General features: G+C 35.6%; 1 protein-coding gene across 2 annotated transcripts in view; it reads right to left on the bottom strand.

Annotated features, from left to right (window-relative positions):
- Positions 1-25,300, bottom strand: part of kif26ba (kinesin family member 26Ba) — a 90,700-nt gene that overhangs the window by 38,820 nt on the left and 26,580 nt on the right. For both annotated transcript variants that reach the window (XM_042773641.1, XM_042773639.1), the window contains exon 4: positions 16,260-16,429. In XM_042773641.1, the coding sequence (XP_042629575.1) occupies positions 16,260-16,429 (170 nt within the window). The remainder of the gene's footprint in view (positions 1-16,259; positions 16,430-25,300) is intronic.

Genomic DNA, 25,300 nt, shown 5'->3' with positions numbered 1-25,300 from the left:
ATTTATACAGATCTGAAGCACTAAAAGGCACCATAAAAATAGTACATTTGGCTTTTGTTCTGTATACTAGTTCTTCTGAAGCCATATGATGCTTTATGAACAATTCATCTGAAAATTTTTATTTTTATTTATTTTTGAAAAAAAAAAAATTATAGATACTGACAATTTTGCCTGTAGATGTCAAATCCATTTGCGCTTTTCCATATAATATCCAAACTTGCCACTTCAAGGTGCAATACATTGGATTTAAAGAGGACATCAGATGGCCATTTTCCACAAGTTGGAATGATTCTTTATGGCCTTTGAAATGTCTGTAACATACTTTGGTTAAAATTTCTCAGCGGTCATGTAAAACAACACCCTTTTTACCTTGTCAAAAACAGCTCTGTTCACAGTGACTCATTTAAATGATAATGAGTTACTGCTCACCCCGCCCCTCTCTTCTGTGGGGCGTGTTGACACAAGACAAGTGAATTGCTGCCTTGGATTCTGTATATGGTTCGGAGGTGGTCTTATTCAAATAGCTAGCTATCTACATTGAAACCCGGCTGCAGATTGAAACAGCTCACTGGATGACACAGTTTCAGACTCAGACAGCCCATAACAAACTGGTTGTGTGTTTTCTTTTCAGCTTTTCTGAGCTGGCACACATGCCAGAAACCTAACTAAATGCAAAAAAAAAAAAAAAAAAAAAGCAGAAAAAAAACCTAAAAGGGTGAAAATTTCTTCTGATGTCCCTTTAAGGTCATCACTGGTTCTTACCTGCCTTGTGATTTTTAAGGGATAATTCACCCAAAAATGAAAATGCAGTCATCATTTACTCACCTCATGTAGTTCCAATCCTGTATGACTTCATTTCTTCTGCATAACACAAAAGAGACTTTCACAAGTGGACAAAAACAGTAGAAACATTCTCCAAAATATCTTATTTTATGTTCCACAGAAGAATGAAAATCATACACATTTGGAACAACACGAGGGTGAGTAAATGATGCCAGAACTATTCCTTTAAAAAAAAAAAAGCTGTGCTAATAGGTCTGTGTCTCAAAATAATACTACAGAAAGCCACTGAAGTCAGAAATTTTATAAAAGACAGAGACGGGACCAAAGATTACATTCTGGTCATGTTAATCCAAGGCAGTAAGTGACTAATGCACTGGGTCAGACCTACCCAGCAGACTAATAATGTCAGCATGAACGTCAGCTCTCTGTATGGCCAGAAACCGAGCTGAACTTCTCTATTATCCTTAAAACAACCTTTATCTCCTCAAACGCAAAGGACTCAGAACATCCTTAGACATATCTGGGTGATGCCGTTTCAGTCCTGCAGCACTGGAAGAGCGAAAAGCCTGCAGCCTGATTTCCCCTGCAGTCATGTTCTGGCGATGCTTTGTGTCAGAGGGCCTGTCCCTGTCACTTTTCATATATTCTGCTTCGATTCACAGCTGCCAAGCCGCTGCATTGAGATTCAGCCTCAAACATAGAGCATAAAAGGGGCAGGCCGCAGCCCCCCCCAATGCTATAGCACACACCCTAGAGCTTTAACATAACACACAACTGTTGCATATCGCTTCTAATTAGTCAGCATTTTTATCCACATGGTGCAGATTAAAGGGGATCCGCTTGCATAATGACATAAAGCGGGGACAAGAGATAAGCAGGTGGATTTACATATCTGCTCCTTATATGTCAGCTTATTTGTGCTAATGAGTCTCATTAGCTAAAACATTTAGAACTGGTTCATGGATTTAGTGGATGGAAAATGTGACTTAAGGACTTTGCATGCTTGAACTAATCACTTAAGTATGTACTTTGTTAGTAATAGGAAAGTGTGTGTAGTGGATAAATAAATTAGCACACTACTTTTGTACGACAAAAATAGTAAGAGAAGTATGCTATACCAAATTCAACCTGTGGCAATATTAGGACATAATATCATGGCATAAAGTATAACATAAACCTCCATATCTTGCACTGTTTTAGCTTGTATATGTTAGCAGCTTATATTTCAAATATATATGCTTCAAATATGTAAACAGCACAGCTTAAGGAAGTACATGAAGTAAACCATCAAATGCCAAAATACATTATAAAATGTATTTCAAGGGACAAAATATTTCCAAACGTAAAATACATTGAGTATTAATGTAATACTTTTTGATATTTGTGACAATATAAACATATTTAGATTGATATATAAAATGTTCAAAAGTTTGAGGTCAACAAGACCTTTTTTAATTTTTTATTGAATATATATATATATATATAGTGCGATTTAGAGTTTCAGAATTTTATGAGTTTATTTGAGTTGTATATGTATGAGGATTTTTTATTTTTATATTTTTTTTAGCTAAACTACAGTTTACAATCTTAAAATTCATTAACTTTTAGCTTCATAATTGCATGCTGATCACTTTTACAACGGAAAATGAGAACTAGCAGTGGTTATTCATATTTAAATGAGCAGAACTCTGGCCCCAGCATTCTAATTAAAAGCCTCACTCAATTAAAAGCTTGACTGACACTATCTCTCAGCCTCTTTTGCATGCATACTTCTTAGCTTTCTGCACAACCCCATTGCCAAGCGATGCCACGGTTCTCTGATGTTGACAGATCCGCTGCTAATGAAGCTGTTTACTTTAGTTACTAATGAGCCATAATGAGTTAATTGACTGGGCTGAGAAGAATTTATTTTGGGGTCTAAAGTCAGCCTGTATTAGAGTAATCCAATGAGAAATGACATTTTTCAAACCTAGTTTTAAATATCAAGTGATTTTTTTTCTTATAGCTCTCTCCTCACTGGCTTTACTGCTGTCGTACTTTCAGAAAATAAACCCATTATTTTGGTGAAAAACATTTATTCATTTCTAAAGGTTTCTATAATTCATGGCGGCTTTACATATCTGTGCACGATTCTTGCACGTGATTTCATGTTGTAATTATTTTCCACTCTCATATAAGAGAGCAAGAGTCTATAGGTGTATGTGAAGGACTGTCTAGAAGATGAAGATGCTAAAATAGAGCATAACCAGAGGAGCTGGACCTGTATAAATCCTGGAAACTCTGACCTGTGGAGCTGTATGGCACTCGGGGTCTGTTTCTGCAGATAAGGTTCTCCCAGACAGTCAAGCTCAGGAGATGAAGCTGCTTCTTCACTGGATCATCAATCAAACCACAGAGGCTGAGAGTGCTCAAGCAAAAATAGAGCACTTTGAATCAGAATCCTGCCTTCTGTGAGTCAGCATTTGGAAAACCATGGTTTGGAAGGCCAAAGAAACAGCCTGGTCACGCTACTTATTGAACAGGGTGATAAATTTTACTTACTGTGCATACTAGAATAGAAAAAAACATAATAGAATATGTATAACTTGACATGCTGTAACAACCTGTTTAAATTCTTAAAACATGCTGGTCTTACTATGCACAACTATTTTTTTTTAAATAAATTATAATTTATTTGTGTATAATCTATGATAAATAAATAATACATATTATAAATAAATATTTAGAATATTAAAATAATATTTAATTTAAAAAACATAACTTGCTAATTTAGTACTATAATATATTTATTATAAAATATATATTCATTCATATATGTAATATATAAATAATACATTCATTTTACATTTTAATATATATATATAATTTTTTTATTTAGTATTATAATATTATTTATTATAAATTATATATTTATTAATACAAATCCAGACATATTGTATGATTTATTGTATGTTGAGGTAAAAAAGGCCACTGTAAAATCTGAACGTTTTTTGTCTACTAACAAGACATAAAACGCATAGCCAAGTGGTGCTGAGGTGAGCTGAGCCTCCTGAAGGCCAGATCCATTACTGCTGAATGCAGACTGAGGAACACACCAGTACTGAATGTGCTGTTACTATGGTGATGCTAGTTAACAGCTGACAAAGGGACAGACTGATGGGCATATGTGTGACTCAGACATTAAAGGACAAATGTAGGAATGCAGCAATGGATCTGATGGATCTGATAACCAAATTAACAATGCAACTTTTTGGAAAGGCTGTTTTACCTACAAAAGTAACCTAAAATGATGCCTAAACAGCCATTTGGCTATTGGTTATAATTAATAGCAAATGCAACTGCAAGAAAAAAAAGAGAGCAAAAACATTTTTTTGGAATAACACGTATTTCTGTGAATTGAAGAACCATGCACAATAAGACCAGAAACATGATTTAAAAAACAAATTTTTTTAAAGTAAATATGATAAATTTAGATGATTTCAGTAAATATTACATGACTGCTTTATCAGGCCAGACTATTTTTTGTGGAGAAAAATATTGTAGATCTGGAGCGCATGCAGAAGAACATCAGCCTCAATTAAGACCAATGCGGGCTGTGTATCCATTTATAGTACCAAAGATCATCTGCTTCTCAGGCTCCAGGGTGCCCTCCAAAATTAACAATGTCAGCCAAGGCAGAAAACACAGGACCGGGAGGCAAGGGGTTCCTGTAATTGGACAACATTCAAGTTCCTAATGTTCAATAGTCATAAGTTTTGTGCCAAAACCATACTGAGCTGCCTACATAAGCAGCATTTTTAAGGCATTTTAAGATCTTAAGATCTTATTTTGGCTGAATTCTTAGCGCAGCATTCCAACATGAAGCAGAATAAATGTTTTCATAGGATTTATTAGAAAGTATTATATATATATATATATATATATATATAATATATATATATATATATAAGTATATATATATATATATATATATATATGGATATATATATATATATTATAATATATGTATATATACATTTATATACATAATATATATAATTCATGATAAATTATAATTTATTCAAAGTATATAAAGTATAGAATTTATTATAAAGTAAAATTAGATAAAAATACACTATTAAAGATATCAAATGATACATTTATTAATAATTTATAATTAAACATACAAATATAATTAATTAAAAGTATTATAATAGGATTAATTGTAAAGTATAATATAAATAAAAACATATGAAAAAATAGAAAAAATCCACATAACGTATAATTCAATATAAAATATACTTTATTCAAAGTATTGTAATAGGATTTATTATAAAATATAATACATAATTTAAAAATAAAATAAAATAAAAAACAATTTAGAATTAATTATATAATTTATTTATTTAAAGTTTAATTTATTTAAAGTATTTATTTTAAGTATTATAACAGTTTTTATAAAGTATAAAATAAAAATATAAAAATATCAAAATATCAATATATTTTCTGTGGCTCAGTGGTAGAGCATTGCATTAACAGTGCAAAAGTTTGTGGGTTCAATTCCCAGGGAACACACATACTGATAAATCAAAATGTATAGCTTGAGTGCACTGTAAGTTGCTTTGGATAAAATTTAAAGTCCTATAATAGTATTTATCATAAAGTATATATATAACGGATATATATATATATATATATATATATATATATATATATAATAAATATTAAAGTAGAAACAAATAGTAATTGGATTTATATCCAACTTGCATCATTTACAATTCATAGAAAATTGTATACAATATAGCTGGTTCTGCTGAATATCTGTGTGAGCTGAATACATGCAGATGAGATGCAAGGCTTGAAGCCTATGTAGAGTTCAAAAGTGGCCACTTATAAAGTTCCATTTCAGTTAGGATGCTGCCTTAGAGGTCACGTTGACTATCTAGAACAGCTCACTAGCCTTTGATACGCAGCCATAATATGTGGGTGGAGAGTTTTTGCTGTGCCTCCCTTTATGCAAACAATCTACTATAGTAGCCACTGGCAGTGCAATGGAATTGTGGGATTTGTAGGCAGACTCACCCTCTATTTACATTTAATTAGATCAGCGAATGGAAAGAGGACTTACAGGCTCTTATTTCAAATCCATCCAGAGCTCCACTGATCTCTAGAGGTCAATTTCATGCCTCTGAGTGATAATGCTGATAGTAATTACCATGATTATCATCAGAATTATTGCGGCTCTCATCAATGGCTGACTCCGGGGCTGTTATATTTTTAACCTCTGTGCTTAAGCATGTCATTTGGCCATAGCTTGTTAGACAGTGACTCACCAAGATCATTCAAGATCCTCAAGGTCCTGACGTGCGTACGATCGGCCTGGTGAGTCAAATCGTATCAGTTAATCATGGAACCCTGTTCTAATTGTCCTCCATAGCGGAATCAATGCTAATACAAGACCAAATCATCAAATGGACTACTGCATTGAGGGGATGTGAAAAAATATTCCAGTTTGGGACCAAATGTACTGTAAAAGATTAAAAATCAGCCAAATGTAAACCCAAATGACCATTACTTTGAATATTAGGTTGGATATCTGTGTTCAACTCAATGCCTGTGGTGGTTATGGTGCAGGAAGAGCTCATAATCAACTCTGGCTCTAGCCTGCATTTATTATTTATGTCGGGGTCATTACAAGGCCTGATGTCCACTTGTCACTGTTTTGTGACGCTCTTTAAGTGATTGCTCACATCCTCTCACAGCTAAATGGAGGGGATCAGGAGTTAATTGCTCTGAATTTTAGGCAGCCCCTCCTTCCTGTCAGATAAGATGAATGGGAAAGAGAATGAGAAAGAGACATTTGAAAGAAAAAGGGATAAAGTCCATCGCTTGCAGCTCCGAGTCATCATCATAATTCTAGCTTTGAAACAGATCATTGTTAATGTCACAAACTCTGGGCTGTTATTCCCTGTGTGGTTTTATTCACTTGCTTCTAAAATTCCTAATTTCATTAGAAAATGCATTACATATCACTAAAAACATACAAAAAATAGTTTAGGTTCTTTGTGATTTCTTTTGGTTGTTGATATGTGGTTACTAAGGTGTTTAGAGTGTATTAACATGTTGCTATGCAGTTGCTAGGGTGTTCTGGATGTTTTTGTAAAGAAGAGTATAACTGCACACTCACAAGTTTATTATAATCAATGTTACGGCAACAAGCCTTTGTCAAGGAATGTTTTTAACATGTTTCTATGCAGTTGCTAGGGTGTTGCTAAGATGTTCAGAGTGGTTTTAGAATTTAGGGTTTAGCTGGTTGCCAAGGTGTTAATATGTGCATGGCAGGGTGTTGTTATGTGGTTCCTAAAGCATTCTGAATGTTTTTTTCAGTATGTTGTTATGTGGTTGCTAGTGTTCTTCCGGATGATTGCCAGGATGTTGCTATACTGTATATGTGCTTGACAAGGTGTTCTGAGTGGATGTCAGGGCATTGCTATGTGGTTGTTAAGGTGTTCTTTGTGGTTGTCAGGGTGTTGCTACATGATTGCTAAAGTATTCTGATGGTTTTTCAGCATGTTTCTATGTGGTTATCAAAGTGTTGCCTAAATCAAAGAAAGCTTTATCATAAAATAAGGCAACAATCTCCTCCCCTCATAAAGTCATAAATAAAGGACTAAAATACATCTTAAATGCTTCTCTGGGTGAAAATAACAAGGATAGGCTAATTTAGAGCTAGGCTAAGTGTCAAACATGAATATACATATCTATATAAACGCATACGCCAAGCACGGCTGTAGTGAAATGCCTTCAGAGACAGGCGTCCCCTGAGGTGAATATTTATGGAATAAATCAGGCTGGGCTCTTTAGAGGGACACTAATGAAAGCTCTCACTCTCCTCGCACCCGCAGCCCCGGCGGTTCGGCAGCTCGATCCATCATTCCTGTGTGTGGGGGGAGAGACTGCTGCAGAGGAGGGGGTTAGTCCTGTGATGGAGGGGTCAGTGCTGATGTGAGGGGTTTCTGAGGTGAACCTGCTTGTGGAGCTTGTTGAGGTGATCGCTGCAAGGTGCAGGTCGAGGGGGTGGCACTTTAGCTCACCGGACATGGAGGCACGGGAGAGTTAATGAAGGAATCGACACACGCTGCACATAGTGACAGTGGCAGTGGTTCCGCATGGCTACTCGCATTATATCATCTCTAGGGTACGTTCCCCGCACCCCACCTTCATTCATTCACACACACACAAACCATCTGTAGCACAGTGAAAGCAGCTTCTTCCGGGAAAAATGAGAATGTGAGTATTAAAAATGAACAGTAAAGAAAAGGTTCTGTTTTCTAGAAAAAATGTAAATCTAAGGCTGTTCTGAAGGGAAATTTTAGCAGGCATTTTATGCAGGCAGGCAAATGTAGTCATTTGTTTAGTAAATAAACAAATAAATGCCTGAATGTTTGTCTTTGTAATCTATATATATATTCAATAACTCAATACAACATTATTGACTATAGGGTTAATTTACTGAAAATATTGCATTTAAGGCAGGCAAGGAAGTCTAGGCATTTATTTAATTTATTTAGGCAGTAAATGAATAAATGTTTCTCTTTTTAACCAATTTCATAAATATAAATAAAAACGAAAATAAAAATGTGACCATATTTATTTGTAAATGCAAATATTGACATGAAAATATTTAAACAGGCATTGTAAGCAGACAGGGAATCTCAGGAGATAAACAAACAAACAAACAAACAAACAAACAAATAATTGTTTGTCTTTGTAATCTAATTCAGAAGAATAATTTAAAAATAATTGAAAAAAAAATTCTGACATGAAAATATGTAAACAAGCATTTTAGGCAGGCAGGCAAATAAGTAAATAAATAAATAAATGAATGATAGATATCATAAAAATATATATTCATAATACTCAAATAACAACAATTACAATTATTTCTTCCCCTTCAATAAATAATATAAAAAAATGTTAGATTAATCACAAATGTATATATAGTAAGATGGATGGCCATTTTTTAAACTAACCAACTACAAATTACCATACAGCAGCAGCAGAAACAGCAGCAGTAGGCTCTAGGAGGGTGTTTAGATGGAGTTACAGCAGGGCTGTGATGGTGGAAGACCTGTACCAAAACTAAGACATTGCTGAGATGTCAATTTACCTTCTGCATGAGAGAGACCCATTCCTGTGCCAGCACACCTGGGACAGCATAACTGAGTGCGCCAGGACAGATCTAGAAATAGATCTAACTGATACGACTACATGACTTCTGAATGCTCTTCAGATCACCTTATGGCACAGGAGCCTTCTTAAGGAGTGTGAAAAATTGGGATACCACAAGCAAATCTTGGAATATAGAGTTCACATCCCTGCGTAATCCCACTTTAAACAACGGGATGAATGATTACTAATACAGTGACAGATAAAGATCCGTATGGGAAAGCATGGAGACTGTGATACAGAGCAGACACAGCCAGAGCTCTAGATAAGAAACCACAACACTGAAAAGCTGTTTCCGCTACAAAAACATTAAAAGAACACTTCCATATGGGCTGCCCACTGCACCATTTTAGGTCAGTGTGTCCTTACTTAAAGTGCGGTGGCCGAGACCAGGGATCAGGGGTACTGGCAGAACAAACGAGAGCCACAGGAACGTGGCATGGCTGAGTGAAGCCGAGAAAGGAGAGGAGGGGTTGTAGAAAAGTCAGGCATGGTTGCATAGGGGTGACGGTTGGCCCCCTGGCTTCAGCCAGCAGGGTTGATAATAGAGTCTCTCACGCAGGCAGATAGCAGCAGCAGTAAGATCAGCTATTCATCAGACAGCAACTCACAGACTAGAGCTGATGGAGTCAACACAGGTTTAGTGAATCCATTCATGAAAAATGTACTATACGTTTACATTTACATTTACATTTACATTTAGTCATTTAGCAGACACATTTATCCAAAGCGACTTATACATAAATGAAGACAATGGAAGAAATCAAAATCAACAAAAGAGCATTGATATGCAATTGCTATAACAAGTCTCAGCTACTGTAGCTTAATGCAGTACACATAGCAAGGTTTTTTAAATCATATAATAAATAAAAATAAAAAAAATAAAATAAAAAGATAGAATAGGAAAAGAATAGAGCAAGCTAGTGTTAGAGGCCTTTTTTGCTTTTGTTAATTGTATAATAAATTAAAAAAACAAAACAAATAGAATACAAAAAAAATTGAGAAGCTAGTGTTAGTTTCTTTTTATTTTTTTAAAGAATAGAATTAGAATAGAGAGTATATCCTATTCATATAAAGATTCCTGTTCAGAGCCATAAAATATAAAATAAAACAAAATAAAGCGTATGAAGTTTCTATTATTATTTAAAGGTAATTTAAAAAAAAAAAAAAAAATTCATTGATAATAGTTAATAGCATTACGCCAGTAGTTCTTTTTATGAGCAAATCACTGAATCATTCACTCAACCCATTCATTCAAAACGATGTTCATTTAAGTGACTTCATAAGTGAGTCACTGAATCATTCACTCAAAAGATTTGTTCAGAAAACATTCACTCTGAAACAGAAACACTCTGAAACAAGTGATTCATTCAGCAACAAAACCTTTATGAATGAGTCAAAAAATCATTCAATCCAATGATTCATTCAAAAACACAGATTCATTTAGGAATAAAACACCAGTAGTTGCTTAGGGATGCACAATGGTTCTTGCTGTGACTTTACTTGTAATAATTTGTGAAAAAATGTTTTTTTTTAATAATACAGTATAATACACTGCAATATATAATATATTATGATAGAAATTCAAAGAGAGAGAGAGAGAGAGAGAGAGAGAGAGAATCTGGTGCACATATCAAAAGAAGAACAGAATGTGTTTCTTGGTTTCTGGAAAGAAGGCGTGTAAATTACAGATGCGCAGTTGAGTTTGACAGCCCTGCCACATCTTTAACTGAACGCATCCGGATGGTCAGGTCATGACACCTGTCCCATAAAGCACAGCACTTTCTCAAGAAGGCATGTTACGACGTCTGTAAATTTTCAGGTGCACAGAGTGAGGCCAGAGGAAAAAGCGCAAGGGGTGTGACACGGTCCTGCTTCAAACAAAGAGAAAAATGTGTGCCAGGTGTACACATGCACACACCCTTTGGCAGGATAGTCTTTACCTGTCAAACAACAGGCCGAGACACATATATACACAAAAGAGGGCTGTCCTTCAAGTAAACCTGCACCTTTGGCTGAAATTTACAACCTTCTTTTTTTTACTGCCGAAGGATGGCTGACATTGTCTGCTACATGAGGGCACGGCGGTTATAAATCACACGGCACACTCTCCTGCTCCTTTCACTGCTATGAAAGAAGAAATGAGCAGCAGACACGTGGAAAAATGCAGAATCAATGGCAACACAAGAACCGTGGGAGGAGCATTTATTGTGTTAAAAATTATATAATATGTGATCTAGTACAGTGTTTTTTAACTGGTTTTGCTTCAGAATTTTATTCTGGACATTAAGTGCTGCCCTAATACATTATCAAAACAGTTTGTCATAAACAGAAATATTCCTAAATGTATTAAAATATCACTGAAAGCTATATTATTTATTATAAATGATCCATTATATTATGAATATAATATTGAATAAAATAATTAACAAAATATTATTTTCAGCCAATTTTTTTTAGTGTATCTGTTTTTAATGTAGTCTGGGATCAGTTTGTTTGTTTGCTCGTTTGTTTATTTATTTGCCTCTTGCATGCCATTCATGAACTTTTAGCAAAATCTTTTCTTTTTCTTTTTTTTTTGAACACACAATTTTTGATTATAACAGATTATTTGAGAAATGTTTTTTCCTCTATTTAAGTTTTAGTAATTTTGTTGTGTATTCAGTAGCTATTGTTTTTGTTTTAATATATATATATATATATATATATATATATATATATATAATATATATATCTATATATATATATATATATTATATATATAGATGCCTATTATATTTACTTTAGTTTTAAATTTAGAAATGTTGCTTTGGTAATTAGCTGAGATTTAAATAAAATATTTTTTATGCCTTATTTTTTATATATATATTTTTTAGTATATTTTATTTTAGTTAACATTTTATTTTATTAGTTTAGTTTTACTTTCAGTTTTAGTTTTATTTACCTATAATAACCCTGGTTCGTATGCCTATTCATTTGTTATTTTACAATTTATGCATAATTAAAACAATAGATGCAGATAATTATTTGCATTCAATATTGTTTTGCCCTGCTGTCTGCAGCACACCAGCTGAGAAGCACAGATCTAGTACATCCTCCAGAATGGGTGATATGAGGCTAGTAAATCACATTGGAAGCCTCTAAACCTCTCTGTGATCTGGATATTAAAGAAATATTTACAGTGTTTGAGCAATACATCTACAATAAGAATCCTCAGAGGGATTAAGAACACACAAGCAGTATAGCAATTCATGTGTCATCAATCATGATTGTTTATCCCTCATGTAAAACCAAGTACCACATCTCAGAGGTGCTGCCAAATGGTTTTTACTGTAAATGCTTTCTGCACATTGACACATTTGATAGACAGGTAAAACAAAACAACGGAAAAACAATGAGGAGAAACTGAAACTTTTTTTCCAACAGAAAATCCTCTCATGAATACTAATAACTATAAATGGAATCACATTAGCATTTGAGCAGGATATTAATCATGTTCCTAGGCACCTGTCAGTGAGTTAAATGGATAAAACAACCATCCAATCAGCAGCCATCATCATCAACAGACAACTGAAGTAATTTAAACAGCCTATCAGGAGGCTTGAGGAATTCTCTCACAAATCTGATACTAGATCTCCATCTACAAATATATTCTATAAGTCAACATGAAATGATATTCAAAAATTTTACTTCAATTACTTCCGTTTACTTCCATTATCCATAAAGATGTGTCTATTAGGAGGCATTTCAAAGGTAGAGCAAGTCAATGCATTTTCATAAAATAAAAAATTATTTGGAATAACGTGCACCAATACATCATATTTTAAGAAAGTAAAATGAGATTATTTCGTTTTTACTGTACGCACACAACTTCTAGCTCTCTAGCTCACTTTTCTCTTTTCAACTAGTGCGATTTCTGAATTTTAAAGTGAGCTGGATTAGTATCTTATTTCACCTAAATGACATATCAAAGGGAGATGTGTCTCCTGCTAAAGTTGAAGTTGAGGTTAGCACTACTGTCACACTATCTTCACTTCCGAAAGGGCTTTGCTTCCTCTGACCTGAGGACAACGAATCAAACCGCAGAGGTTTGAGATTGTGACAGGAAGATTAGTGATACCTCAAAGCCATATTAAAGTCTCCGTTTAGAAACACGCTGAGGGTATGTTCTCAGACAGAGCGTGTGAAAGGATTTCGCCTGGATATTTCTTCAGTGTTGCATCACAGTGCTTTCACTTGCTGTCCACCTGCTAAAGTCCTGCTTTTCCTGTACAACTATGCAATTCACTGCTTGCCCACTATAGTATAATGCATTGTTGGAGAAATGAACAAGCTAATCACAGCAGTTTCTCAAACTGTAGTAACTGTTGCACATCACTTTAATAACTTCTCAAAAACATTATAAAGTAATAACCACATATAATTAAGCAAAAACTTCAACTAACTATGCAAAGCTTTAATTCTCTTTACACTAAAGCATATAGAATGAAATTTGTAATGAAAGATATAGATTTTACTGCATGCTAGCCTGCTTATGTTGCTCAAGAGCATATTTAAGTACACGTCATACTAACCAGAAACTACCAGGTCGAGAGCTATAGTTCCAACCACACAACTTTAAATTGTTGAACTATGTTCTTTAACAACAGAACTTATGATCATGTGCTTCCTTCAATTTAGACCTTAAATTTTCTTTACTTAGTCTTAAAAAAAGTCTTATATTGACCTTCATAAAACCTGCAGAAACCCTGCTTTGCTTTAACTGAAAGGCAGGATTCCTACCTTTCATTTTGTCCTGTCTTCTGGCATCAAAGCAGTGGGCACAAAGTATAAGATGGAGGAGAGGAAGATAAAATCACAATGCCACCACAGCTGTACCCCTTTGATACAAATAAATTCATAAAATCCAGCTGCTGTAGGAGGCCTGATTTATTAGAGGCTCTACCCCAAAACGCGTATACGCGTTGAATTCGACTGCAGAGTAGGAGGCCCTGATTTATTTGGAGAGGCTCTCTGACGAAAACGAAAGGTTTTGAGGTTTCACAATGAGCCATGTACGTCTCACAATAAATTCATAAAATCCAGCTGCTGTAGCGAGGCCTGATCTTCCAGCACTCTCCTCCTCGACTCCAGCTCTGATAAAAGCCCATGATCTATATCCTCGTCCCCTCCCACGGCCCCACCGGGCGACAGAGACCAGAGCACGAATCACTTGACAGAGGAGAGGATGTCTTTCCAATAGTACAGTATGACATAATGCCTGTTTCAAAAGACAATACACACAATCTTAGCAGCAAATGATTCACACTAGATTGGATGATTTTTTTACAGAGAGACAGCTATGGGAAAAAGTCACCTGGTGATCAGAGCATCTCATATGACACCATTACCGTGACAACACCTGCCAGTGCCTGTGCATTTGAGCAAGTATGTTTGCATATGTGTGAGAAATGTCCTGTTGACAACAGACAGCTGTGACAATGAGTGCGAGTGAAGGATCGAACTCGAAAGGACAAGCGAACACTCTCAGTGTTTGACCCCGAATCCCTTACACCCCCGTATGACTGTGAAATGACAGACAGAGTTTTTATACTGTGCATCAAGCTCATCAGATATTCAGACCATGGTGCAAAATGCTGCAGAAGGGCAGCTTGCTCAAGGGAAGCTGCCATTTCTTAAGACTGAGGTCTCTTATAGTAGGAAGGATTCATTTTAGTAGATCAAATTCAATAAATCTATCTCTTGTCTACTTGAATCATGTGTTTTTGAATCAATCTAGAATGCTAATAGAATAAATATCATATGGTGACTACAAATCATTGGCTGCTTGTGTGAGATTAGCATTGTGCTTTTTCATTGGATAGCATTACATGGAAGGTATCACTTTTTAGCTGTGCAAATTAGCATTCATGCTACATGGAACATTTTCATTTGAACTAATTAATCTAATTTGTGATTTGATTCAACCCGTCAAATCTTACTGATCCTATGTTTGAATATGCGTCAGAAACTATACAACTGATGAATAGTTTGCTTAAATGATATTACATTGTTTCTTTTAAATTTCACAACACTTTCAAAGTAAAATGTTCAGTGAGTGGTGCTGAAAATGGTTTCAGTTTTTGCCCAAAATAGATTAATGTGAATCTAGCAATGTTTTAATACATTGGTTGTTGTACGCATTCCAGCAGTTCGGAAAATAAATATCCAGTGATTGGCACTAAAATTTTAAAACGTTTTTTTTTTATTTGAAAATAATGGACCACCTAAACTAAACCATTAATCTAAATCTTTAAACTCTTTTATCTTGACTTGTGATTAAAGGGACTCACACCTGACCACTTCTCGTGCAATGCAATGCAGGTGAGTTAATAAGCAAGTTTACTACATCATAAACGCCATACGAAATGGAGCTGGTTATGTGATGCAAATGTAAAAAGTTTACATATGGTATTTTTAATATGGTAAAAACATTTTAAGGTCATAAGAGCTAAAGAAACTGCACAAAAATAAGTCTTTATTTTTTGATAATTTGCCCGTATTCATAATTTGAGTGTCAAAGGAATAAAATAAATAAAAGTTGAGGTGTTTTACTGCCACTAGTGTTCATTTCAGATGAAACTGCAGTGAATTGTATTTATATAGGCATTTTTTTTTGGAGTTTTGCACTAAAAGCTAGCTAGAGGCACATTTTCCCATCAAGCTTATGTTGCCATATATGCAGTATGCATGAAACAGTACACCAAAAATAACCATATGACGTACTACTTCAGCTGAGATTCTTAAGTATGCATCCAATGGGCACGTTACTGTCACACAAAGCCATAACAGCAACATAGCACCGTAGGTCACATAAGATTGTATCCAACACACCTGCACACTTACAGAACATACCTGATTAACAGCCAAGGTATGTATTTCATCAAATGCAGCACATACTCTGACAGTAATTCAAAAGCAGAGGTACACTCTTAAAAATAATGTTTCCAAAAGGATGTTTACGAAGAATAATTTTTGGTTGCCTAAAGAACCTTTCTGAGAAACATTCTTAAAATAATCATTTTTTTCTTACTGTGAAGAACATTTTAAAAATCTAAAAAATCATTTTTCCACTATAAAGAACATTTTGTGAAATGGAAAGGTTCTATGGATGTGAATTAGATGGCAAAAAACAGTGTAGCACAGAATTGAAACAAACCACAGCCACAGCCCGCTGATCTATGTATGTAACATAGTGAGGTCATGTGACATAAAACCCAGAGTCTTACCTGGCAAAAAAGGATGCAGCAGCGGAGGTACCACTGGAGGGCACTGTGGTGGCCAGGGCAGGAGGTGGGGCGGTAGGGCTGCTGTATGCATTGGGCCGGTCGGCATTGTAGCGGTTGAGCGCGGCTTCATTAAGACCCTCCCGGTTGCCTTCTGACACCATCTGAGAAATCTGCATGCAAGTAAACATGGGTATTAAAAACAATCTGCAAAACAGCACACTAAACCAGAGCAAATGGCTCTATTTACAGATAAACAAATGCAGTATAGCTCAGGTAATGTTCTCAGTTTGGTTTTTTATATCCCCCATGGCTCCCATTTTCCCTGTTATGCATGGGAAAAGGGTGAAAACTCATTCTATTTGTGTTTGAACTATAGCAGCGTCTCTGGAAAGCGTCCCGGGTCATGCAGCACAGACTCTGCCAGGCCTTCGGATAAACATTTCAGCTTAGACGTGAGTCATGAGAAACAGCCCTGATAATTACGCCGTGAAGGGCCCACGGCACGGCTGGCTTTCTTAAACAAGCATTCAGCCAGACCCACTCAGGGAGATTTGGAAATAATCCGGACACCCTCCCCTGCACCCAGCTGTAAATAGATGGTGAGGGCACTGCTGTTGCTGTAGGCCGGGGTCTGTCGTTTCGCCCCAAATAAGGACACACGAGTCCCTGAGGAGGATGAGCTGTGCTGTACAGTGAACCAGCCGCCCTCTGTATGTTTACCCAGAATGCTTCACAAATGAAGGAACGTATCACCCAGATAAGCTTGGATGCACAGTGAGAGAATCCGGATCTGTGCATTTGTTTCTAAAAATGTTCAGCATTGGACATACATGCATCACAAGTATGTGTGTTTGTGTGTGTGTGTGTGTGTATATATATATATATATATATATATATATATATATATATATATATATTGTTGTGTGTGTGTATGTATGTGTGTGTGTATGTATGTGTGTGTGTATGTATGTGTGTGTGTGTGTGTGTGTGACCGTGAACCACAAAATCAGTCTTAAGTTGCTGGGGTATATTTGTAACATTAGCCAAAAATAAATTGTATGGGTCAAAATTATAGATTTTGATTAATGCCAAAAATCATTAGGATATTATGTAAAGATCATGTTCCATGAAAATATTTTGTAAATTCCCTACTGTAAATACATCAAAACTTAATTTTTGGATTAGTAATATGCATTGCTAAGAACTTTATTTGGAAAATTTTAAAGGGGATTTAAATTTCTCAGTATTTTGATTTTTTTGCACCCTCAGATTACAGATTTTCAAATAGTTCAAATATATCTCGGCCAAATATTGTCCTATTCTAACAAACCATACATCAATGGGACACTTATTTATTCAGCATTCATATGATGTAAAAATCTCAGTTTTGAAAAATTGACCCTTATGACTGGTTTTGTGGTCCAGGGTCACATATATATAGTAAAACTATTAGTACAATAATGAATCTAACAAGTTTTGTAACAGACTTATTTAATGCAATCTTTATAAAAATGACTAATTATGCATGAATACTAAAACAACACAAATTAAATGTAAAATTGTAATAAATACAATTGTAATTGAACCCCTGGAAAATAAAAGTGGCAGAAGTTAAAGAAACAGCCAATTATGATTTGTTTCTGCACAACATATCTCATCAAATGCATCTGCAAACAGGACGATCAGTACCAACAGTGACTTTCACACCTCAGAGAACGAGTGAGTCTAAACTAAGCTGTTCACAGCCAAAGGCTCATGGTGTCTTCACAGCCTCGCATGTGTTATTTCAGACTGGCTGCAGGTATGCTGGCAAAATGCACAGCTGTTTTAAAATACTCTGTGATAGCACATGACTGACAGGTATATTTAGCAGCGTCTGCACTCATTACAATTCTTTAACACTGCATTGGTCTGGGCAGACATCCATATGACTGAGCACCCGATTTACAGTAGGTGTGTTCGCATTTGACAACTGTTTGGGTTAAACGTATGGAATGAAATGTGATGGGAATAACACACAATATTGATCATTTGCCAACAAATAATCAGTAATATAAATTTATATAACAGTGGTCATCACAAACAATATTATCCTACTACATAGTGAAGAACAGGTCAATCTAGAAGGCTTAGTACAGATGGCAATATGAGAAATATTTAAAAGCTTTTATCCCTTATTAATGAATGGATTAAGCTACTGCATAAAGTTAAATCCTGCTCATTCTGTGCATACTTGTCAAACGATGACCTGATGACATAATAGTCATTATCTAATTCTGATCACACAAATCTCCCTCCCCAAGACAAGCCAGAACAATTATAGAAACTAAGCCACAAAAATGGGTGTTTTGAAGCCAGATTCATGAGCAAATTAACATTTATAAGCCCATTAAGAGTTCAGAAATAGTCAATCATAACTGATCATTTAGAAGTCTTAAAGAAACAGTTCACCCAAAAATGAAAATGTGCTCAAAATGGCTTCACCCTCAAGCCATCCAAGATGTAAATGAGTTTGTTTCTTCATCAGAACAGATTTAAAGAAATGAAGCCTGACATCATTTGTGAATGCCTGACATCATCTGTAGTGAATGGGTGCCATCAGAATGAAGAGTCCAAAGGTAGCCAGAAGCAAAGGTTTATAGGTTAAAATGTCTTAATGATAAATTTGTTTCTTACACAGCTTGTCACTTCACAAGATGTTAACTGTTGGACTGGAGTGGTGTGGATTACTTATGGATTATTGTGATGTTTTTATCGGTTGTTTGGACTCTCATTCTGACGGCACCCATTCACTGCAGAGGATCCATTGGTGAGCAAGTGATTTAATGCTGAATTTCTTCAAATCTGTTCTGATGAAGGAGCTCATCTACATCTTGGATGGCCTTAGGGTGAGTATTTCAGCAAATTTTCATTTTTGGGTGAACTATTCCTTTAAAGGTACAGTAACAAAAACAACCCATTTAATTCTCAAAAAATAAATAAATAAATAAATAAACATAAAACCAAAGAATGCTATAAAAGTATACAAATATGGACTTTATGAAAAAACGACAATGAATGTTCAGTGAATGTTTATTTTCCATGAGCTAAATGGCAATTCTATCCTCATGGCAGCATTGAAACGACTCAGCCCTGCTCACAGCCAGTCAGATCATTTGGGAACCCACGGCTGATTTGCCATCTGTTGTGCAGGAATGAAAAGAAGGAGCATTAAATACCAGCAGTGCCAGCAGCACAGATTGCACCTCTCTGCCCATCCTCCCATCATCTCTCCATCCATTCTCCTCCCTCACTTACTTCTCCTCTCTCTCCTCTGTCTGATAGTAGCCCTTTGTTTGCCCAAATCTAATGCCCCCATCCATCTATCCATCCCTGTTTGACATTGACTTTGACCTTCATACTCCTTTTGCTGGTCCATATGGCTTTGTAAAGCTAAATTAGAAGTCTTAGCATTCCTGATATCAGCCAGATAAAGGTTATTCGAAGATCAACAGATAGCTGGCTACATTGCAAGTCTTCTGTCCAAGTTCTCCAGTTACAAATAACGCACTGTAAAAGTTTTCTTACAGTTTTTTATAAGAACAAAAAGAATATGTTTACGCTAGCCCATATTTTTAAGTTATAAATTCAGCGCTTATATTCTTAAAAATGTATGGATTTTTTTTTTTTTACATTTACGTTAGTAATTAATAAACAAACTCATTAAAATCAAATAAAATAAACTATTAATCTAATTGCCTCTGAAAAATAAATACTTACTGCCATCTAATTGTTGACACAATCCATGTTATAATGGAATTATACAAAAGATTGTACATATCCATGCAAAGAAATGTCTAATGCTGATCAAGTCTTGAAAAAGAACATTTTTGAAAAAGAGATACAGATTATCAAGATAGGATACTGTATTTCATGAACTTTAAATCTTGAGAAGATAAATGTGATATATAATGTCTTAGTATGTTATAAAATTGCAAATACTAAAGAGAGTTTAGTCACATTCAAGGACATTGTCAAATGCATACTGAGACCACATTTTCTATATTATGAAAGTGATGTGACGTGACATACAGTACAGCCAAGTATGATGACCCATACTCAGAATTTGTGCTCTGCATTTAACCCATCCAAAGTGCACACACACAGCAGTGGACACACACACCCGGAGCAGTGGGCAGCCATTTATGCTGCGACGCCCGGGGAGAAGTTGGGGGTTTGGTGCCCTGTTCAAGGGCACCTCAGTCGTGGTATTGTCGGCCCGAGATTCGAATCCACAACCCTAGGGTTAGGAGTCAAACTCTCTAACCATTAGGCCATGACTTCCCCCTTAGGTAATTGCTTATTGCTTTACCACTTTCAAATGCTTTGAAATAAACAATATTGCAGAAAAATATCACTCTAGTGATTTATTCAAGCATATTAGAATGCTCTGAGGACAATTATAGCAACTTCACCGCAGATGACGGATTGCCAAGAACGTCCCTGTGCGTGTATGAAATCAATATCCAGTTATTGTAATTTTATGGATGTCTCATTTCATGTGTTTCAACAGCAGGCTGGCCTCCCATGTGACTACAATGGCTCCAGGTTTGCATGAGACCGGGGCCAAGTGCAGGTGTGATGGATGAGGAAGGTAGAGAACATTTCTAACAATGGAAATTTCCTGATGCAGCAGAAATACCCAAGAGAGGAATGGAAGGATCTAAAAAGAAGCCCTTGAGTGGAGGTTTCTTTCCACCCTGTTCCCCAGCGGCCCTCTGCACACCCACAAGAAGAGACTTCCTCATTCATCATAATTAAAGCCGGAACACACCGAACTGCCTGGATATTCCTCTCCTGGATGTGTTAACTATTCTTCACCATCCCTTGAGCGCTCTCTATATCTGTCTGTGACAGTTCACATTCACTTCTCAATTCAGATGGGATGGAAAAATGGACTTACAGTCCTGGATAGGAATAGCACACTGGAGATAAGCTGAAGAAAGAAATAAAACCATGGGATATGCTAAAAATGATGACACATGCTTTTCACTGAGATACAGTATAAAATAGTACAGTATCTTAGTACAGTAGTTAGTGTGAATATGAAAAATGAAAATTTGAATGGCCTTATTCCACTATCTAAATAGGAGTTTGAATGAAGGAAAAGGAATTTACTGAATTGCAACTCAAAGTTAAACTCAGCAATTTCAAATTCCATCTATCGATTGATTGATTGCTAGATTGATTGATTCATCAGTCAATCGAAAGATGTATTTTGACCAACTTACCGACCGTCCGTCCACCTGTCCATCCATCTGTCTTTCAATTTGTCCATCCATCCATCCATCCATCCATCACTTCCTCCATCCATTCAACTTTCTAATCGTTTATTCATCCATCTATCCATCAGTCTCTCTGCCCATCCATCCGTCTTTCTATTTGTCTATCAATCCATCCATCCATCCATCTATCCATCGTCCATTTTTCTATTAATCTATTCTTCCATTAATCAAATCTGCCCATCCATCCATTCATCCACCCATCCTTCTGTCTCTTTCTATTCATCCATTCTTCCATCCATCGTCCATCTTTCTATACATCTATACATCCATCAATCAATCTATCTGCCCATCCATCCATCCATCCATACAACTTTCTATTTATCTATTCATCTGTCTAACATCCATCAAACAAACATACATACCTCCACATCACCAACCAACCAATAATCTTACCATCCAACACACCAATCCCCCCATCATCCAACCAAACACCCATCTTTCTATTCAACCAATCATCCATCTACTACCTGTTTCATCCATCTATCCATCAAACACACTTTTTTAACATTTTCAAACAAGGCTTTGTCAAGTCAACGTTTAATTTTTTCTAGTTAAAAATTAGTCATACTAATTTATTTGAAATTTCATTAATTTTTATTCTACACCCTTATAGGAATTCAAATTGCAATTCTGCATCATGTTTGCTACACTGTTAAAAAAACAGTCTTTACAGTCTTTTAATGTTAAAATCACAATAATTTTTTTCAGTGTACCTCAATTTAAATCTAATTCAAATTTGGAAATTTAATTGCAATTTAAATGGCATTCAGTTCTGAATGGCTGTTGCAAACATATGGTAACCATTAAAGCAAGACACATATTGTTGTCAGTGGTGACTCATGCAATTCTCCTGTTCGCGTTTTGGCAAGATTTACATTGATTGTGACATAAAGGAGTAGGCGAGTAGCCAGCTCACTTGAACTGATGAATGTAAATAAGGGGAATATTTGTATTCTTTGAATTAATTAATAGCTCTTGACAGAGCAAAGGAGACCCCCTATGCCTTACAGATGCTCTCTGCCCGTAGCATAAACTCCAGCCACGGAACCAGTTAATTGAGGGACTTTTTTCTTGAAATAATAAGCACAGATTCAACAGTTTATATAAAAACATATTCATGACTGAAGTTGTCTCATCATGCCTTTAAATGGGCCTGTGATGTAGACATGGGCACAAGCTGTAAGTGTCCGTTGGGTGGGAGCCACATTCCTCCTCCAAAGAAAGGGATGTGGGTTTTAGAAAAGAGCCCTCCTTGAGGAGATTTTATAAGGGATAAGACAAAGTCCAAATGGAATGTCAAAGCTCTGTGTGTGGCACACAAACTGTTTTTATAACAAAGTCCTGCATCCAAGGTAATTGTCACTATCGGAGTGACTCTCCAACGCAAGCTTAACGGCTTCCTGTGCACAAAAACCAGCCCCTTGGGCAATGAAAGAGCGCGAAAGGGGGAGAGATACAGAAAAAAAACAGATCTTAGCCAAAGTAAACAGAAGTGAAAAGCAGAGGAGTCACAAAAGACTCATTGAGATGGAGAAGGAGATACAGAGCTTAGCTCAAGGAGGAGAAGAACAGACAGAACAAGGGAGAGCTGAGAAACCCAATCCAGAGAGAACGTGTCTAAAAGAAGATGTGATTAGAGTGAGGTGAAGGGTGTGCCCTATCTACAGTCTAAATGACTTCCTTGTTCAACCATACTGTTTATCAACTGGAACAATCAAGATTAGACCCACCAAAACTCCAATCATGAGAATCTTTTGGAACCCAATCAAACACTCTGACTGAAAGACACATTTAAGACCAAATTCTCAGCCAGAATGTTAGCCTTAGATAATATATTAATATTATATAATTATATAATCATTATTCAGAAGAGCAGCTTGTAAATCAAATATGGCATTATTGTCAAGTTTGACATCAAACTGTTCTCTAGCATCTTTTAGCGAAATAAAGTCAAAAGTAAATAATGAAAGTAAATATTTATTTATTTTTTACTTAAAGTATTCCTTTGAATTCTTGTTCAATTACAGTGAACATCCTTTCAAAGGATTTGAAAATGTGTTATTATAAAATAGACAGATTCTGACTCAACAAGTCACATTCAAGGACGTTGTCAAATACATACTGAGACCACATTTTCTATATTATGTAATGGCTTATTGCTTTAACACTTTCAAATGCTTTGAAATAAACAATTTCCTCCTGATTAACTCATGATGTCAACATTTCAGAGTAGCTTTTTTGTCTGCTAGCCAAATTAAAATCACAACCTGTTCTTGATTTCTCATTCTCTCGCAAAAACACATACAGTACACTAACACAATCCACCAGTCTGCGGATCCAGTATAAAAGACAATTGTTCATTTAATCTACCATCAAAACCTCTAAAATGTCTCTTCAAGGCTGAGAAAAATGTAAAACCACACTTGGTCCAGATTATTGGTCTTATATATGAAGATTAAGTGAGTTAAGGTCTACGTATGACAACAATTATGTGTTTATGTTTCTGTACCAAATAACATCCAATCTTTTGTTTTAGTATTATGTCCTTGTTATAAATGTAATCACTGGAAAGGTTCTATTTTATGACATTACAGTATGTGTTATTATGTTCAATCTTTTATGGTTTCCCTTATTAAAATCTGCAGTTACTGCAAAGCTTCACCTTGAATCTGTGCGTTCTGAGCAGAAGCAAATGTTAGAAGCAACTTCTGCAGATGTTTGCGTATGTGGAAGGTCTCATTGAGAGATAGATTCAAAAATGATGCACAACTGCCTGAAACAGAGCCGTACTATCACAACATGCTCCGCATTAAATACCCATGACATATTTTTTATATGAAAATAAACAAGCTGAAAACACTTTAACTGAAAAACAATTATTGGTTTTCTATAGTATTAAGCCTCAAATGTCAACTATACATTGGATTAGAATCTTCTTTAAATAAAAAAGCAAAAATATGCATGGTATTATACAGTAATGTTATCCTAAAAATAAAATTAAAATAATGGAAAACCATTAAGATATCATGTAGAAAGAAAAAAAACACACCTATTCATGCAGAATAACATAAGTGGACTTTGAATGATTATTGCCACTTTAATCGTTTACGTAATTGTGGCATCCGTAATTGTAATCGCAAATCATTATATGTTAAAAGTAACAATACTATATGTATGGCTGAATTTATTTTATAAGATTTGAAACTCCACAGAGCAGCTGATTCTGTGCTATTCAACATTCCTTTATACTCTAAACCAGCTGACATTCCCTGATAAGCCACTGCTACTCCAGAGAAGACATCTCTCTGATGAGATCAAATCAACCTGCTGTGACTTAATTCACTTAGGCTTTACTAAATAGACTCCTGAGTGCCTCAATTCAGTTTGCTGCAAGTTCTTTTCCAATTAAGACTGAAGACTGACAACATACGCCAAGACTAAATTACCCCTCTTAAACCTCAATCTCTTATTCAAATGCTTGTTCAAATATATGTTGACTCTTGCGGGTAGAAATGCACTAACCTTGGATCTAAGAGTAAAATAACTAGGAATTAGGTCTCAAGTGGACTGAATGTCACTCACCTGCCTGCCAGAATTGATTTGTTTTTTTCTCCAGTGATATAATCAAGATACCATCCCATTACAGAGAGAGGAGAAACTAAATGAACTCGCTTTCCAAGGTTCCTCTGTCTCCGCAAACATAGTAGACCAAAAGAA

Source organism: Cyprinus carpio, chromosome A17, assembly GCF_018340385.1.
Source record: "Cyprinus carpio isolate SPL01 chromosome A17, ASM1834038v1, whole genome shotgun sequence".
Lineage (NCBI taxonomy): Eukaryota > Metazoa > Chordata > Actinopteri > Cypriniformes > Cyprinidae > Cyprinus > Cyprinus carpio.
The sequence above is the reverse complement of the archived record's forward strand: the minus strand, read 5'-3'. Positions and strand labels throughout refer to the sequence as shown.